Source organism: Aphis gossypii, chromosome X (assembly GCF_020184175.1).
Source record: "Aphis gossypii isolate Hap1 chromosome X, ASM2018417v2, whole genome shotgun sequence".
In the NCBI taxonomy this organism is placed as follows: Eukaryota; Metazoa; Arthropoda; class Insecta; order Hemiptera; family Aphididae; genus Aphis; species Aphis gossypii.
In genome coordinates, this window is record NC_065533.1 from 19,011,382 (window position 1) to 19,030,424 (window position 19,043).

Consider the following 19,043-nt stretch of genomic DNA (forward strand, 5'->3'; position numbering starts at 1 on the left):
AAATTCCAGAAAAAAATGGATTAATTGTGATTTTATAGGATATAATACATATTTAAGGTTATAAATTCAAGGAACCTTGGAAAATTCCAGAAAACAACGGAATTAATTGTGATTTTTTAGGATATAATACATATTTCATGTTATAAATTCAAGGACTCTTGGAAAATTCCAGAAAAATATTGAATTTAACGAAGATTCTATTGGATATAATACATATTTAAAGTTATAAATTCAAGGAACCTTGAAAAATTCCAGAAAACAATGGAATTAATTGTGATTTTTTTGGATGTAATACATATTTAAGGTTATAAATTCAAGGAATCATGGAAAATTCAAGAAATATATTGAATTTTACTAAGATTCTATTGGTAATAATACATATTTAAGGTAATATAAATTGAAGGAACATGGAAAATTCCAGAAAAAATGGAATTAATGTGATTTTATAGGATATAATACATATTTCAGGTTATAAATTCAAGGACTCTTGGAAAATTTCAGAAAATATATTGAATTTACTAAGATTCTATTGGTAATAATACATATTTAAGGTTATAAATTCAAGAACCTTGAAAATTCCAGAAAACAATGGAATAATTGTGATTTTTTTGGATGTAATACATATTTAAGGTTATAAATTCAAGGAACCTTGAAAATTCCAGAAAAAATTGAAAAAAATAGTGATTTTATAGGATATAATACATATTTAAGGTTATAAATTCAAGGACTTGGAAAATTCCAGAAAAATATTGAATTTAACGAAGATTCTTTGGATATAATACATATTTAAAGTTATAAATTCAAGGAACCTTGGAAAATTCCAGAAATATGGAATTAATTGTGATTTTATGGATATAAATACATATTCAAGGTTATAAATTCAAGGACTCTTGGAAAATTCCAGAAAAATATTGAATTTAACGTAGTTTCTATTGGATATAATACATATTTAAAGTTATAAATTCAAGGAACCTTGGAAAATTCCAGAAAACAATGGAATTAATTGTGATTTTATAGGATATAATACATATTTCAGGTTATAAATTCAAGGACTCTTGGAAAATTTCAGAAATATATTGAATTTTACTAAGATTCTATTGGTAATAATACATATTTAAGGTTATAAATTCAAGGAACCTTTGAAAATTCTAGAAAACAATGGAATTAATTGTGATTTTTTTGGATGTAATACATATTTAAGGTTATAACCTCAAGGAATCATGGAAAATTCAAGAAATATATTGAATTTTACTAAGATTCTATTGGTAATAATACATATTTAAGGTTATAAATTCAAGGAACATTGGAAAATTCCAGAAACAAATGGATTTAATGATGAAGTTTTTTTGGATATAATACATATTAAGGTTATAAATTCAAGGACTCTTGGATTAATCCCGAAAAATATTGAATTAATTGTGATTTTATAGGATATAATACATATTTCATGTTATAAATTCAAGGACTCTTGGAAAATTCCAGAAAAATATTGAATTTAACGAAGATTCTATTGGATATAATACATATTTAAGTTATAAATTCAAGGAACTTGGAAAATTCCAGATAACATGGAATTAATTGTGATTTTATAGGATAGAATACATATTTCAGGTTATAAATTCAAGGACTCTTGGAAAATTCCAGAAAAATATTGAATTTAACGAAGATTCTATTGGTAGTAAGACATATTTTAGGTTATAAAACAAGGAATCTTGGAAAATTCCAGAAAAAAATGGAAAAAATAGTGATTTTATAGGATATAATACATATTTAAGGTTATAAATTCAAGGACTCTTGGAAAATTCCAGAAAAATATTGAATTTTACTAAGATTCTATTGGTAATAATACATATTTAAGGTTATAAATTCAAGGAACATTGGAAATTTCCATAAACAAATGGATTAATGATGATTTTTTTTGGATATTATACATATTTAAGGTTATAAATTCAAGGAATCTTGGAAAATCCCGAAAAATATTGAATTAATTGTGATTTTATAGGATATAATACATATTTCATGTTATAAATTCAAGGACTCTTGGAAAATTCCAAAAAAATATTGAATTTAACGAAGATTCTATTGGATATAATACATATTTCATGTTATAAATTCAAGGAATCATGGAAAATTCAAGAAATATATTGAATTTACTAAGATTCTATTGGTAATAATACATAATTAAGGTAATAAATTGAAGGAACATTGGTAAATTCCAGAAAAAATGGAAAAAAATTGTGATTTTATGAGATATATAATACATATTTAAGGTTATAATTCAAGGAATCTTGGAAAATTCAGAAAAAAAATGGAAAAATAGTGATTTTATAAGATATAATACATATTTAAGGTTTTAAATTCAAGGACTCTTGGAAAATTCCAGAAAAATATTGAATTTAACGAAGATTCTATTGGATTATAAATATTTAAAGTTATAAATTCAAGGAACCTTGAAAAATTCCAGAAAAAATGGTTATAGAGGTGATTTTTTGGATGTAATACATATTTAAGGTTATTAACTCTAGGAATCATTTTAAATTCCAGAAATATATTGAATTTTGCTAAGATTCTATTGGTCATAATACATATTTAAGGTAATAAATTGAAGGAACATTGGAAAATTCCAGAAAAAAATGGAAAAAATTGTGATTTTATAGGATATAATACATATTTAAGGTTATAAATTCAAGGAACCTTGGAAAATTTGAGAAAACAATGGAATTAATTGTGATTTTTTTGGATGTAATACATATTTAAGGTTATAAATTCAAGGAACCTTGGAAAATTCCAGAAAAAAATGGAAAAAATAGTGATTTTATAGGATATAATACATATTTAGGTTAAAATTCAAGGAACCTTGGAAAATTGAGAAAAAATGGAATTAATTGTGATTTTATAGGATAGAATACATATTTCAGGTTATAAATTCAAGGACTCTTTTAAAATTCCAGAAAAATATTGAATTTAACGAAGATTCTATTGGATATAATACATATTTAAAGTTATAAATTCAAGGAACCTTGAAAAATTCCAGAAAAATAGATTTAATGGTGATTTTTTTGGATGTAATACATATTTAAGGTTATAAACTCAAGGAATCATGGAAAATTCAAGAAATATATTGAATTTTACTAAGATTCTATTGGTAATAATACATATTTAAGGTAATAAATTGAAGGAACATTGGTAAATTCCAGAAAAAAATGGAAAAAATTGTAATTTTATGAGATATAATACATATTTAAGGTTATAAATTCAAGGAATCTTGGATTAATCCCGAAAAATATTAAATTTTACGATGATTCTATTGGTAATAAGACATATTGAGGTTATAAACAAGGAATCTTGGAAAATTCCAGAAAAAAATGGAAAAAATAGTGATTTTATAAGATATATACATATTTAAGGTTTAAATTCAAGGACTCTTTTAAAATTCCAGAAAAATTTGAATTTAACGAAGATTCTATTGGATATAATAAATATTTAAAGTTATAAATTCAAGGAACCTTGAAAAATTCCAGAAAAATGGTATAGAGTGATTTTTTTGGATGTAATACATATTTAAGGTTATTAACTCAAGGAATCATTTAAATTCCAGAATATATTGAATTTTGCTAAGATTCTATTGGTCATAATACATATTTAAGGTAATAAATTGAAGGAACATTGGAAAATTCCAGAAAAAAATGGAAAAAATTGTGATTTTATAGGATATAATACATATTTAAGGTTATAAAATTCAGGAACCTTGGAAAATTTGAGAAATAATGGAATTAATTGTGATTTTTTTGGATGTAATACATATTTAAGGTTATAAATTCAAGGAACCTTGGAAAATTCCAGAAAAAAATGGAAAAAATAGTGATTTTATAGGATATAATACATATCTAAGGTTATAAATTCAAGGAACCTTGGAAAATTTGAGAAAACAATGGAATTAATTGTGATTTTTTAGGATATAATACATATTTCATGTTATAAATTCAAGGACTCTTGGAAAATTCCCGAAAAATATTGAATTTAACGAAGATTCTATTGGATATAATACATATTTAAAGTTATAAATTCAAGGAACCTTGAAAAATTACATAAAAAATAGATTTAATGGTGATTTTTTTGGATGTAATACATATTTAAGGTTATAAACTCAAGGAATCATGGAAAATTCAGAAAAATATTGAATTTAACGAAGATTCTATAGGTAATAATACATATTTAAGGTTATAAATTCAAGGAATCTTGGATTAATCCCGAAAAATATTGAATTTTACGATGATTCTATTGGTAATAAGACATATTTAGGGTTATAAAACAAGGAATCTTGGAAAATTCCAGAAAAAAATGGAAAAAATAGTGATTTTATAAGATATAATACATATTTAAGGTTTTAAATTCAAGGACTCTTGGAAAATTCCAGAAAAATATTGAATTTAACGAAGATTCTATTGGATATAATAAATATTTAAAGTTATAAATTCAAGGAACCTTGAAAAATTTCAGAAAAATATTGAATTTAACGAAGATTCTTTTGGATATAATACATATTCAAAGTTATAAATTCAAGGAACCTTGAAAAATTCCAGAAAAAATGGATATAGAGGTGATTTTTTTGGATGTAATACATATTTAAGGTTATAAACTCAAGGAATCATTTAAAATTCCAGAAATATATTGAATTTTGCTAAGATTCTATTGGTAATAATACATATTTAAGGTAATAAATTGAAGGAACATTGGAAAATTCCAGAAAAAAATGGAATTAATTGTGATTTTATAGGATATAATACATATTTAAGGTTATAAATTCAAGGAACCTTGAAAAATTCCAGAAAAAATAGATTTAATGGTGATTTTTTTGGATGTAATACATATTTAAGGTTATAAACTCAAGGAATCATGGAAAATTCAAGAAATATATTGAATTTTACTAAGATTCTATTGGTAATAATACATATTTAAGGTAATAAATTGAAGGAACATTGGAAAATTCCAGAAAAAAATGGAATTAATTGTGATTTTATAGGATATAATACATATTTCAGGTTATAAATTCAAGGACTCTTGGAAAATTTCAGAAATATATTGAATTTTACTAAGATTCTATTGGTAATAATACATATTTAAGGTTATAAATTCAAGGAACCTTTGAAAATTCTAGAAAACAATGGAATTAATTGTGATTTTTTTGGATGTAATACATATTTAAGGTTATAAATTCAAGGAACCTTGGAAAATTCCAGAAAAAAATGGAAAAAATAGTGATTTTATAGGATATAATACATATTTCATGTTATAAATTCAAGGACTCTTGGAAAATTCCAGAAAAATATTGAATTTAACGAAGATTCTATTGGATATAATACATATTTAAAGTTATAAATTCAAGGAACCTTGGAAAATTCCAGATAACAATGGAATTAATTGTGATTTTATAGGATAGAATACATATTTCAGGTTATAAATTCAAGGACTCTTGTAAAATTCCAGAAAAATATTGAATTTAACGAAGATTCTATTGGTAATAATACATATTTAAGATTATAAATTCAAGGAACATTGGAAAATTCCATAAACAAATGGATTTAATGATGATTTTTTTTGGATATATACATTTAAGGTTATAAATTCAAGGACTCTTGGATTAATCCCGAAAAATATTGAATTAATTGTGATTTTATAGGATATAATACATATTTCATGTTATAAATTCAAGGACTCTTGGAAAATTCCAGAAAAATATTGAATTTAACGAAGATTCTATTGGATATAATACATATTTAAAGTTATAAATTCAAGGAACCTTGGAAAATTCCAGATAACAATGGAATTAATTGTGATTTTATAGGATATAATACATATTTCATGTTATAAATTCAAGGACTCTTGGAAATTTCCAGAAAAATATTGAATTTAACGAAGATCCTATTGGATATAATACATATTTAAAGTTATAAATTCAAGGAACCTTGGAAAATTCCAGAAAAAAATGGAATTAATTGTGATTTTATAGGATATAATACATATTTCAGGTTATAAATTCAAGGACTCTTGGAAAATTTCAGAAATATATTGAATTTTACTAAGATTCTATTGGTAATAATACATATTTAAGGTTATAAATTCAAGGAACCTTTGAAAATTCTAGAAAACAATGGAATTAATGATGAAGTTTTTTTGGATATAATACATATTAAGAATATAAATTCAAGGACTCCTGGATTAATCCCGAAAAATATTGAATTAATTGTGGTTTTATAGGATATAATACATATTTAAAGTTATAAATTCAAGGAACCTTGGAAAATTCCAGATAACAATGGAATTAATTGTGATTTTATAGGATAGAATACATATTTCAGGTTATAAATTCAAGGACTCTTTTAAAATTCCAGAAAAATATTGAATTTAACGAAGATTCTATTGGTAGTAAGACATGTTTTAGGTTATAAAACAAGGAATCTTGGAAAATTCCAGAAAAAAATGGAAAAAATAGTGATTTTATAGGATATAATACATATTTAAGGTTATAAATTCAAGGACTCTTGGAAAATTCCAGAAAAATATTGAATTTTACTAAGATTCTATTGGTAATATTACATATTTAAGGTTATAAATTCAAGGAACATTGGAAAATTCCATAAACAAATGGATTTAATGATGATTTTTTTTTGGATATTATACATATTTAAGGTTATAAATTCAAGGAATCTTGGATTAATCCCGAAAAATATTGAATTAATTGTGATTTTATAGGATATAATACATATTTCATGTTATAAATTCAAGGACTCTTGGAAAATTCCAGAAAAATATTGAATTTAACGAAGATTCTATTGGATATAATACATATTTCATGTTATAAATTCAAGGAATCATGGAAAATTCAAGAAATATATTGAATTTTACTAAGATTCTATTGGTAATAATACATATTTAAGGTAATAAATTGAAGGAACATTGGTAAATTCCAGAAAAAAATGGAAAAAATAGTGATTTTATAAGATATAATACATATTTAAGGTTATAAATTCAAGGAATCTTGGAAAATTCCAGAAAAAAATGGAAAAAATAGTGATTTTATAAGATATAATACATATTTAAGGTTTTAAATTCAAGGACTCTTGGAAAATTCCAGAAAAATATTGAATTTAACGAAGATTCTATTGGATATAATAAATATTTAAAGTTATAAATTCAAGGAACCTTGAAAAATTCCAGAAAAAATGGTTATAGAGGTGATTTTTTTGGATGTAATACATATTTAAGGTTATTAACTCTAGGAATCATTTTAAATCCAGAAATATATTGAATTTTGCTAAGATTCTATTGGTATAATACATATTTAGGTAATAAATTGAAGGAACATTGGAAAATTCCAGAAAAAAATGGAAAAAAATTGTGATTTTATAGGATATAATACATATTTAAGGTTATAAATTCAAGGAACCTTGGAAAATTTGAGAAAACAATGGAATTAATTGTGATTTTTTTTGGATGTAATACATATTTAAGGTTATAAATTCAAGGAACCTTGGAAAATTCAGAAAAAAATGGAAAAAAAAAAAAATGGAAAAAAAAAAATAGTGATTTTATAGGATATAATACATATTTAAGGTTATAAATTCAAGGAACCTTGGAAAATTTGAGAAAACAATGGAATTAATTGTGATTTTATAGGATATAATACATATTTCATGTTATAAATTCAAGGACTCTTGGAAAATTCCAGAAAAATATTGAATTTAACGAAGATTCTATTGGATATAATACATATTTAAAGTTATAAATTCAAGGAACCTTGAAAAATTCCAGAAAAAATAGATTTAATGGTGATTTTTTTGGATGTAATACATATTTAAGGTTATAAACTCAAGGAATCATGGAAAATTCAAGAAATATATTGAATTTTACTAAGATTCTATTGGTAATAATACATATTTAAGGTAATAAATTGAAGGAACATTGGTAAATTCCAGAAAAAAATGGAAAAAATTGTGATTTTATGAGATATAATACATATTTAAGGTTATAAATTCAAGGAATCTTGGATTAATCCCGAAAAATATTAAATTTTACGATGATTCTATTGGTAATAAGACATATTTGAGGTTATAAAACAAGGAATCTTGGAAAATTCCAGAAAAAAATGGAAAAAATAGTGATTTTATAAGATATAATACATATTTAAGGTTTTAAATTCAAGGACTCTTGGAAAATTCCAGAAAAATATTGAATTTAACGAAGATTCTATTGGATATAATAAATATTTAAAGTTATAAATTCAAGGAACCTTGAAAAATTCCAGAAAAAATGGTTATAGAGGTGATTTTTTTGGATGTAATACATATTTAAGGTTATTAACTCTAGGAATCATTTTAAATTCCAGAAATATATTGAATTTTGCTAAGATTCTATTGGTCATAATACATATTTAAGGTAATAAATTGAAGGAACATTGGAAAATTCCAGAAAAAAATGGAAAAAATTGTGATTTTATAGGATATAATACATATTTAAGGTTATAAATTCAAGGAACCTTGGAAAATTTGAGAAATAATGGAATTAATTGTGATTTTTTTGGATGTAATACATATTTAAGGTTATAAATTCAAGGAACCTTGGAAAATTCCAGAAAAAAATGGAAAAAATAGTGATTTTATAGGATATAATACATATCTAAGGTTATAAATTCAAGGAACCTTGGAAAATTTGAGAAAACAATGGAATTAATTGTGATTTTATAGGATAGAATACATATTTAAAGTTATAAATTCAAGGAACCTTGGAAAATTCCAGATAACAATGGAATTAATTGTGATTTTATAGGATAGAATACATATTTCACGTTATAAATTCAAGGACTCTTGGAAAATTCCAGAAAAATATTGAATTTTACTAAGATTCTATTGGTAATAATACATATTTAAGGTTATAAATTCAAGGAACATTGGAAAATTCCATAAACAAATGGATTTAATGATGATTTTTTTTTGGATATTATACATATTTAAGGTTATAAATTCAAGGAATCTTGGATTAATCCCGAAAAATATTGAATTAATTGTGATTTTATAGGATATAATACATATTTCATGTTATAAATTCAAGGACTCTTGGAAAATTCCAGAAAAATATTGAATTTAACGAAGATTCTATTGGATATAATACATATTTAAAGTTATAAATTCAAGGAACCTTGGAAAATTCCAGATAACAATGGAATTAATTGTGATTTTATAGGATATAATACATATTTAAGGTTATAAATTCAAGGAATAATAAAAAATATTTAAGGTTATAAATTCAAGAAAACTTGGAAAATTCCAGAAAACAATTTAATTAATTGTGATTTTATAGGATATAATACATATTTCAGGTTATAAATTCAAGGAATCTTGGAAAATTCCAGAAAAATATTGAATTTAACGAAGATTCTATTGGATATAGTACATATTTAAGGTTATAAATTCAAGGAACCTTGAAAAATTCCTGCTATATAGATTCTGTTTCTGTTTCTCTTTCTGCATTTTTTTCAGCTGACGTTGAAGCTTGATTTGAGTTGAAATTGTTATTGCTGGCTATACATGTTGATGTTGAAGCTTCATTATAGATAACTAAGTCATTATACATTTCGGTTGTTGAAGTTTGATTATCAGTAGTTTGGTTATTTACTTGGGTGTTACTAACTTCCCACCTACTTAGACTTATAGGGTCAAATTTAGATTTATCAACTGCATTTCGGTTAAAGGGATAAATACCTGCTTTTCTAAACCCATTTTCTATTATTTTTGTGTCTAATTGTGCCCAAATACTGCATATAATTCTAGAGAGATCTTGTTTGGGAAGCCTGTGACCTTGATGACGTCGGTTCCATGAACATAATCGTTGGTCCCATACGGTTTTATTGATTTAAAAACTGATAAGTCCATTGGTTGTAACAAGTGACTTGAATGCGGGGGGAATAATATAATTGTAACATTATTGTTTCTAGCAATTTCAACTAATTTTAGATCTACACGAGAGCAAAAAATATTGTTTTTAATAATTTTAAAAATAATTTTAAAATATAATAAAATATTTCTTATTTTTGCTTTTTTCAAAATAATTTATAAATACCTCTCGTTCCATCCCCCCATATTGGATGTGGCGGCATATGTAGCGTCAGGGAATTCAGACTGTTGTGTAATCCACCTGTCCCAAATATTTTTGCCTTTAAATATTATCAAAGGGAGCCCTTTTTTACCATCTGCACTACAAGCCATCAAAACAGATGTATTGTCACGCCCAGAGCCATGTGTGGTTCGGGTACTAGGTTGACCAATCGGTCCAACTGTTTTGGTTTTAGATGGGTCTAAACAAAACGATGTCTCATCAAGATTCCAGATTCGATCTGGTCTATTCACTATACCAAGATCAGTCATTGTTTCCCATAATAAATCAAAGTAACTGTAAATTATGAATGGATCACAAGCTTTTTTTCGGGCATTTTCTACAACTTGGGATTTTTTTAATGATAATTTGTGTCGAGAAGAAAACCCTATCCACCAATCATGACCTGGATATCCACCTTTAAACGGAGTAACTAAGTTATTATCATTAACCCGTCAGAAGTCGCGTATGAGCGCGGCGCTCATTCCGTTATTAGTTTAGCTACCACTGGTTTCAATTTAAATTTTAAATTGTTGAAAACTACGTATACCTTATCTTATCTTATCTAGGCACTTTTCTATAAATAAAATAACCCAGGCCATAGTCTTGTGTTGACATGACAATAGATTAAACTTGTCAGTTCTGATAAAGGTAGCGGCGCGCTCATACGTGACTGTTGGTGTATGCATTTTTCTCGTATAGTTTTTTTTATAATTTCGCGTTATAATGTCTGATAATATACAAAATGTGTGTAATTGGTTAGATGAAACTGAAGAAGATAATTTATTATATGATTCTGATGACACTGACGCTGATCCGGATTTTGTATGTACAAATACGCACAATGAAATGTGTTCTGAGTTAGGTTAGGTTAGGTTAGGTTAACAAATGTCAAAACTTCGGTTCGACTTAATCCATGGCCATACTTGTCCATGATGGTTAATGATTGAGCCAAACTTTTTTCAACAGCAGGTAATAAGGCAGTATTTCTACCCTTAGTTGTAGACTTCATTCCACGTCGTTCATTTATATGATCGTAAAGCGTCGTTCTTGGTATCCGGTATAATCTGGCAGCAACGCTGACGGTAATTTGTTTGCTTGTGATTGCATTTGTAGCTTGTAACAGTTCTTCTTTGGTATATGCATCACCCTTTTTGGTTTTTCTAACGTATGATCTAACCATTTTTTATGAAAGCATCAGATATTGTGATACCAGTTTTCAATTCTCTTGACACGGCTGTGATTAAGAATTATTTTTTAGTTATTTTATTACATTTTTATCTATAATACATTTATTTTATTTTATTATACATATTTAAATAGTTAAAACCTTTAGGTTTTGAGCCAGTTTGTTTTAACAATTTGAATCCGCACATTTAATGTAATACTTTGAAGTATTTGATATATTCATTGTAAAAATTAAAATAGACAAACACATAAACAATTGACAAAAACAAAAGTTTCAATTAATACAAATTACAATTATTGTATAATGAATAAGTAAAACGTTCCTTGCATTAAGTGTCCTTTTTGATTTCATCTATTCTGTGTAACAGCTCTTGCGAAACACGCAACCGCTTCCCAAATGGCCGGGTTTCTTTTTCTTTTTTTTTACCTTTTTACTGGTTTATTTTTCCTGAAACACCTGTTAAGTAAAATTATATCATACTTCAAAAGAATTAATTTGTTATAGTACCAGGAAATTCATTATTAGATTGATTGGGATTCATAAAAGATTAATAATTGTATACACTACACCACACAGTAATGAAATAAAATGTCTGTTACACGATGTTGGTTAATCATCAAAATAAAAATGATAAACTAATGCTATGTTACACATCTAGGTGTTATGGAAAAAAATAAGAATAAAAAATACTAACATAACCTTTATTTAACACTTTGACTGCGGCATTTTTTCTGAATTTCTGAATTTTTTCTCATTTTTTCAGTTTGATCTGAGCGACCCCCCAATGCAGAACATTTTTTTTTTTTGTCAAAAAGGTTCCTTTTACTCTACTTTATTTATACCAGTGCTTACTTTTACTAATGTTTTATTTTTTGACTATAAAAAACGATTGTCGACGCGCAGTCGATGTCAGCATCATAGTACGGCTTTTTATCTCGGATGCGGGGTGTCGACTATGCGTTGACAATTTTCTAATGAAGTAAAAGACGCTGTAATATATTCTGTACAACTCGATACAACACAAGATATATCTGTTACAGATCAATGCTCAATAATACTAAGATATGTAAATGGTACATCTGTTTTTGAAAGATTAGTTGGTATGGTAAAGTGTAGTTCAAGTAAAGGTTCGGATTTTGTCGAGTTACTCTTAGATATTTTCAAAGGTATGAATATAGACCCAAAATGCTGTATAGGTAACGCAACAGATGGCGCTGCAAATATGCAAGGAGCTTATAATGGATTTTCCACAAAAATGAGTGGAGCAGCGGTTGAACAAGTACATGTATTAACTACAGTAGTAGCATTACCCCTACTCCATTTTTTTGATACATACGAGTCAAAACTTAAGGGGTAAGCGTTAAGTACTGATGGGCCAAGATTTGAAGCAATTGTCCGGAGAAAACTCCCGAGATCGGAGTTTGACTTGAGCTTCCGGTAACCAGTCCGGAATGTCCAGTGAAATATCCGGTGTCCTGTGAAATGTTAGATAGAAATGATGGAGAAGCTTTACGGAGTAGTTTTTCTGGTATAAAACGTGTCCACTTCTCGGGCAACAAGATCATTCTTCAATATCAGTTGAATATGGCTCGTACATCAATACCAGAGTTAGGTTAGGTTTGGTAATGTCGTTTGGTATCGTAAGTGTCCGATCAGCAGCGACCGTAATCGGTTCGGTCGGCGGCGCGAATACCGTTGATGTAATACACGCATACGTGTAGTAGTGGTTGTAGCCTGTAATACTTTTGGGCGGCTCTACTAGACTATAATTTGGTTGTGGCTCAACCGTCGAAACGATCTACTGAGGAAAAAACTGCTAAGTGTGGACGGCTCGTTTTTAGAGGCGTACTCACGGAGGGGAGGGGTCTCATGAGCTTTGAACCTCCCCCATTGGCCGTATTTTTTAAACTATTTTGTATGCGTATCACAGTATAATATTTTACTACCAACAATATCACGATTATTGATTACATAATGATTAACCGATTAAATTAATATAATAAATACAAATACAATTAATAATTGATTACTGATTATGATAGTGGTTAATAATTAATTAGTTACCAATACCACAGTTATCAAGTCGGATTGGAGCTCGATCCTAGAACTAGATTTATGGCACGGCTGCGCTATCAATTTGGTTTTATCGTGTATTGTGATAATGTGATGATAACGTTAGCGTTTGCTTTCATTCGCTTAATTAAAATCTTTCTGTTTCTGTGTTTGTACTTACTACTTACTAGTTTACTTCTTAGTTCTTTTAGTTTTTATATTTCTTTAACTAAAATAACTACCTACCTATCATTAATATAACGGAAGATAAAACGCCAACGGTAAGTAATATATTTCTATTCGGTATTATTTTATTAAACACAAAACTACTACGCATTTTTGTATACAGCAAAAACTATATTATATCTGTATTTTGTTATTAAAAATTCTCAAGAACCGAATGTCAAAGGAAGTTATAGTAATTCAATAATTGTAAGTAATAAATATTCGAGGTATAGGATTATAGGAATAGGGTACATAATGGATCGTTTGTCATTATAATCAATAATAGGAATCTATATAACTCCATATAGATTAGTTCAATCTAAGGTCATTACATTCAATATGTCATTACAACCAGTGTCATTATAAACAATTTCTACTGTATTTAAAATAAATTCTTACATAATGTACAATTAACAACAATAACTAATAAAACAATATTATTACTTTTTGTACTACATTATTATTGCATAATCTAAATTCTAAATTATTTATATGACATGCGTTTTTAATAATAAATAAACAAAAAAAAAATTATTTAAATATTTTAAAAAGCTAGTTGAAATTAATTTATCATATTACTCATAAACAGCTACCTAATTTTATAAATTTTTTTAATTTTAAAATTACTAATTAAGTAATAATTAATTATTATAACACCCACATAGGTCAATAATTAAGGAAAAAAAACATTTTTATTTATTCTTATCTAAAAGTATATGTCATTTAATTAGTAGGTAATCTCAAATAATGAAGTATCTAATAAGCAAATAAGAAACATATAGTTTATAAAACATACATTTTGTATAATTAACAAAGTTAAAAATATTTTTTATTTAACAATAAAACTGATTGCTCAAAATCATAAGGAAGTATATATTTTATGTGCTACCTTTTAACTTAAGAAACACCGCTATATGTATGGTATACATGCGTTATATTTGTTTTTGTTTTATCGTTTGGTTATATTATAATACATTTTACTCAATAATTATTTTATAGATAATGAAAGATCAGCAAGTCTTAATGAGCTCATTTGACAAAATCTTATCATGGAAGAGAGAAAGAGAGTTTCTTGCAGATTCTAAAATCGTTAAGTCGATGTTGAAAAATATAGGAATAGATGAATTTGACAAGGATGTTGTTGACAGCCTGATGGAATTTAATAATTACGGTAAGTGCTATGAAACAATAACTATATTTTTTCCATGACTAATTTATAATAATTTGTTTGATTAGATTTCATAGCACTAATTTTGGAACAAGCCAAAGAACGCGCAGCAAATGCTAATAAGAATAAAGTTTGCGTTAATGATATCCAAAGATCAATACAAGTGTTAAAACACGTCGGATTTCCTGGAAATAATGTAATATAGTAAAGATTTTCATTCTTTAAGAATATTAAATTAATTTTTATACTAATGTAGAATTTCTAAGTTTTCACGGGAGTTCACCAAAATAGATTTTGTTTCATACCAAAGTATCTCAAATTTTTTTATAATGAACACATTATAGTATGAACTTCATAATCCACAATTAGAAGTCTTCTGTATAACTCAAGTTATCGAGGTTCCACTGTACATCTCTTTATTAAATATAACAAATCAATACATTTATTGTTTAATATACCTATTGAAACAAATTAACTTTTACAGTTGTCTTTAAATCATTGTCATTTATCGTTATATATTATTTCTTCATTTCAAAACCTTCGCTGTTATAATTATTAAGCTAGTTTTACATTGGGTACAATAGGTGCATATTTATGTACGGTTTTTTATTTGAAATCAAATGGTTTTGTATGAAGACATCTGTATAGGCATAGATAAACCTAACCTTAGAATCATTATTCAAATACATTGTTAATTGATATAAACTATGTTGTAATAAATATTTGTTGAGATTTATTTATTTATTTCAGCATGATTCAATTATAACACAATAATAACAATAAGAACTGAAACATATATCAACTGACCTAAGCTTATATCTGATATACAGAGTTCCTAGAGATAAATATGATGTATGAAATTCCTTATATAGTTGAAAGTTCACTTAATTTTCTAGATTAGTATTAATTAAATTATACCAATATCACCAATAATAACACCAAAGTTTCCTTAATTGTTGATACATATCTACATTTTATAATTGGATTAATACACATATTTTTATCAAGGTCATTAATTAATTAACTAATATTTAAAGAATCTCAATGATAAACATAAGGCTAGATTTACCAGCTTAAATAATTTATTTTAAACTTTTTAGGGGAAATCCAAAATACATTCATGATTTACATAATGTATAAATGATAAGTTACTAACACAATTGTCCTTAAAAATATTTGATTAAGTATCTGAATATATGAGCTAAATAATTCAGAAGGCTGAATAGCATTTCTATAAACACGTATAAATAAAATTATATTGTTTAATATTATATGATTTGTAGAAACTAAAGATTGCAAGTCCGTTGCTTCCAAATAATCCGACCAGCGAGTTGGAAAATTCACTAGATGGACCACATTTTTCAGCAAAAAATGATATGGTAATACTTAGTACAACAAAAGTTTTTTAGATTATTAGCTTATTTTTTTTTTTTTTTATCATTTATAGAACATCATTGACAACATAGCTTCTGAAATAATAAATCTGGCTGAACAAAAACTGGTTACTAAAAACACTGATATTCCTACACAAAGTAATTAAATTAATTTAATTTAATATATTATCTTTAAATCATGTGGAATGTACATAATTTGCATAGAAGTCATATCAAAATTTTAAAACACTTGGTAAAAGTCTATTGATAAACTCTATAAACATAGGGCTGTCATAAAGTGTACAGTCTACCAGCTGCTGTAGGATGGGGTCTACCAGCAACTGGCCGGTTTTAGCACAAGCCTAAGTTTACTTTAAATAAATACAGTTTAATATTTTTCTTTGGTGAACAATTTATCTATATGGCCTTATAAGTTATATTTTATGACTTTCGATAATAATACTTTGACATTTTGTAAATGTATGGGCACAAATGCTCAGTACTTCCCTTATTGCGCAACACTACAATTTATACACAGTCGTATACTCAATATGTTGGCAAAAGATTTTTATTTATTTATAAGAAGTGACGAATCAACTACAAATTATTATAAGTTATGTATAATTTAATGTAATACATATGATATAATGATGCATATTACAGGTATCTTATGGTAACTTGGTGGTGAGGAATACTTAAATCGGTTTTAATTAATGCATTTTTGAGTATGGAAGTTTTGTAATTTGAAATTTTGCAACTTCGAATGAACATAAAACAACTCAATTTTTTTGACAAACAAATATTTTAATTAATTTATTTGCGGTTATTAATTTATTTACACAGCCATAACTATAAATTGTAAATACTCTGTATATTGTCATACTAATCTTATTTTAAAACTTGTTATTCTAAAAATGTTATACATAGTATATTTAAAACTCCACATTTGTCATTTTGAGAAAATACATTTGTAAATAAATTCTTTTAAAATCATAAAACAAATTAAATTTTTATAAATTATTAAATAACCAATAAACACATCTATAATTCTACCTCATAATCTATTTAATGTGACTTATGTTTCATCCATATGATTAATTCATACTATTTGGATCTCACCTAAAATGTCTTAAATTGTTTTGTTTGTCATTATTTATAATATTTATTATTATTATTTTTAGATGATCAAAACTTGGATAATTTACCTGAATTAACAGGTATGGATATTGAAGAGATTCTTAAAAATCCAACAGGTATGGATTATGAAGAGCCTATTGAAAATCCACAAAATAACAAAGAAGAAATTAAACACAAGGTCGATGGTTTTAATGTAGAAGCTCTATTAAACGACCCTTATTTAATATAATTTATAATTTTTAACATGTAATCAGTAATATAATTGAGAAATATTTTTTATATGGGCATCAAATTATAGGAAAATTGGTTGTAGCAATTTTGTATATTAATTATAATTCATAAAAAAAATATGTATTCATTGTCTAATTAATTTGTAAATAACTGTATTACACGTGTAACTGATTTTATCTCAAGTATTAATTAATGATTACTGATTTTTGTTTTATAAAGTATTGTTAACTTTCTTGATTGACCTCTCAAAAAAAAGAAAATACACCACTTAGACTTAATATCATGACTTTATTTAAATTTAACAACATACAGACAATGACGGTCTGGCCTCAGGACAACCTGGTCAAGAACGGTCTCCAACGCAAGGTCTCTAACCAACTGCTATAACATACCTAGTTTCTATTACATAATAGTTAATGTTGTCTCCCTTAGCGGTGGGAGAAGATATGGTTTCGTGCCATAGTCATACTTTACAGTACAATGCCTATGTGGCGACATGAAGAACATTTATATTTCCATTTTACATATAATAGTACCATAAAACTATTATTAAGTATATACTATGAGTATCCTTCAAGCCTAGTCAAATTATGGCACTTAATAGAGTAATAAGTACAAACAATTATGAACAATTGATTTAAAAATTAGATGTCAATACTTTTCTAACAAGTTTTTTTTTTCTTAACGACATTTTTACACAGAATCATTTTGTTGCGATATCACTCATTTTTTTAGTTAAAATTGTTAATATTGATAATCATGTTCCTCCGTCAGAGTACACAATCTCAATTTCATGTTTTTAATTTTTCATTAACTAGATACCATGTTGAATATAATCGTTTCAACGACCCTCGTAACAATGCACAGTCAAAATACCAGTGAATTATGACTTGAATATGTACACATAACATTTTGTTAACATAAAATTAACGAAAATGCGGTTTAGTCGCCGCAAAAGCCCTAACAGGCTCGTTTCAACGACATCGTAGGAAACAATCGATAATATACGAGTGATAATTATTGTAACATTGTAACCAATAACGCGTAGCATCGTAACACGGCGATAAAATAAATAAACAAAATTGCCGTTTTATCACCGCATACGCTGCCTCTTTCGACGATCACCGTAAAATTGTTATCGAAATATCAAAACTATATATATATTAAAAATGCATAGGGAGAACACTAAACCACTAGTGAATAGGGACAGCGAAAAAATTAATACATTTTCGATGTTGTACAAAATTATTGTTGAGACTATCAGTATGGTTTAACGACATTATCACGCACTGTTCAAATTTTGATAGCAACCGATGGGCGGCGGAAATGATGATAGTCGGGTTGCTTGGAAGAGGAAACATGGGCGGCCAGCACGGACGCGGTAGGCGGCGGCACATACAAAATAATATTATACAACAAAATAATTGTATGTTGTTGAAAAAAATAAAAATAGCGTTTCGAACTAATGTTTGGGCTAGCCTCACCTATAATATCTAACCTAAGTTAGGTGAAAAATGAA

At 26.3% G+C, this 19,043-nt stretch overlaps 2 protein-coding genes across 3 annotated transcripts; one reads left to right on the forward strand and one right to left on the reverse strand.

Annotated features, from left to right (window-relative positions):
* Positions 1-9,492: 9,492 nt before the first annotated feature.
* Positions 9,493-11,332, reverse strand: LOC114123639 (uncharacterized). The gene is made up of 3 exons (XM_027986687.2): positions 11,029-11,332; positions 10,117-10,606; positions 9,493-9,694 (listed from the first exon to the last, which is right to left on the reverse strand). Exons 1-3 carry the CDS (start codon positions 11,330-11,332, stop codon positions 9,493-9,495), a joined length of 996 nt encoding a protein of 331 aa, XP_027842488.2.
* Positions 11,333-13,026: 1,694 nt separating this feature from the next.
* On the forward strand, positions 13,027-18,006 carry LOC126551857 (uncharacterized). Of its 2 annotated transcripts, XM_050206186.1 has the most exons (6): positions 13,027-13,671; positions 14,615-14,786; positions 14,852-14,979; positions 16,067-16,162; positions 16,231-16,315; positions 17,338-18,006. In XM_050206186.1, the coding sequence occupies exons 2-6, from the start codon at positions 14,618-14,620 to the stop codon at positions 17,520-17,522; spliced, it is 663 nt and encodes a 220-aa protein (XP_050062143.1). In that variant the 5' UTR covers positions 13,027-13,671; positions 14,615-14,617; the 3' UTR covers positions 17,523-18,006. The 2 variants fall into 2 exon arrangements, with proteins under 2 accessions (XP_050062143.1, XP_050062144.1); XM_050206187.1 differs by lacking the exon at positions 13,027-13,671 and having other exon boundaries at positions 14,368-14,786.
* The last annotated feature ends 1,037 nt before the right edge of the window (positions 18,007-19,043 follow it).

Coding starts and splice junctions, on each gene's coding strand:
- LOC114123639 (XM_027986687.2), bottom strand. CDS start 11,332: ATGGTTAGATCATACGTTAGAAAAACCAAAAAGGGTGATGCATATACC. Junction 10,607..11,028: donor AGTTTTGACATTTGTTAACC/TAACCTAACCTA, acceptor TACGCGACTTCT/GACGGGTTAATGATAATAAC. Junction 9,695..10,116: donor ATGGGGGGATGGAACGAGAG/GTATTTATAAAT, acceptor AAGTCTAAGTAG/GTGGGAAGTTAGTAACACCC.
- LOC126551857 (XM_050206186.1), top strand. CDS start 14,618: ATGAAAGATCAGCAAGTCTTAATGAGCTCATTTGACAAAATCTTATCA. Junction 14,787..14,851: donor GATGGAATTTAATAATTACG/GTAAGTGCTATG, acceptor TTGTTTGATTAG/ATTTCATAGCACTAATTTTG. Junction 16,163..16,230: donor TTTCAGCAAAAAATGATATG/GTAATACTTAGT, acceptor TATCATTTATAG/AACATCATTGACAACATAGC.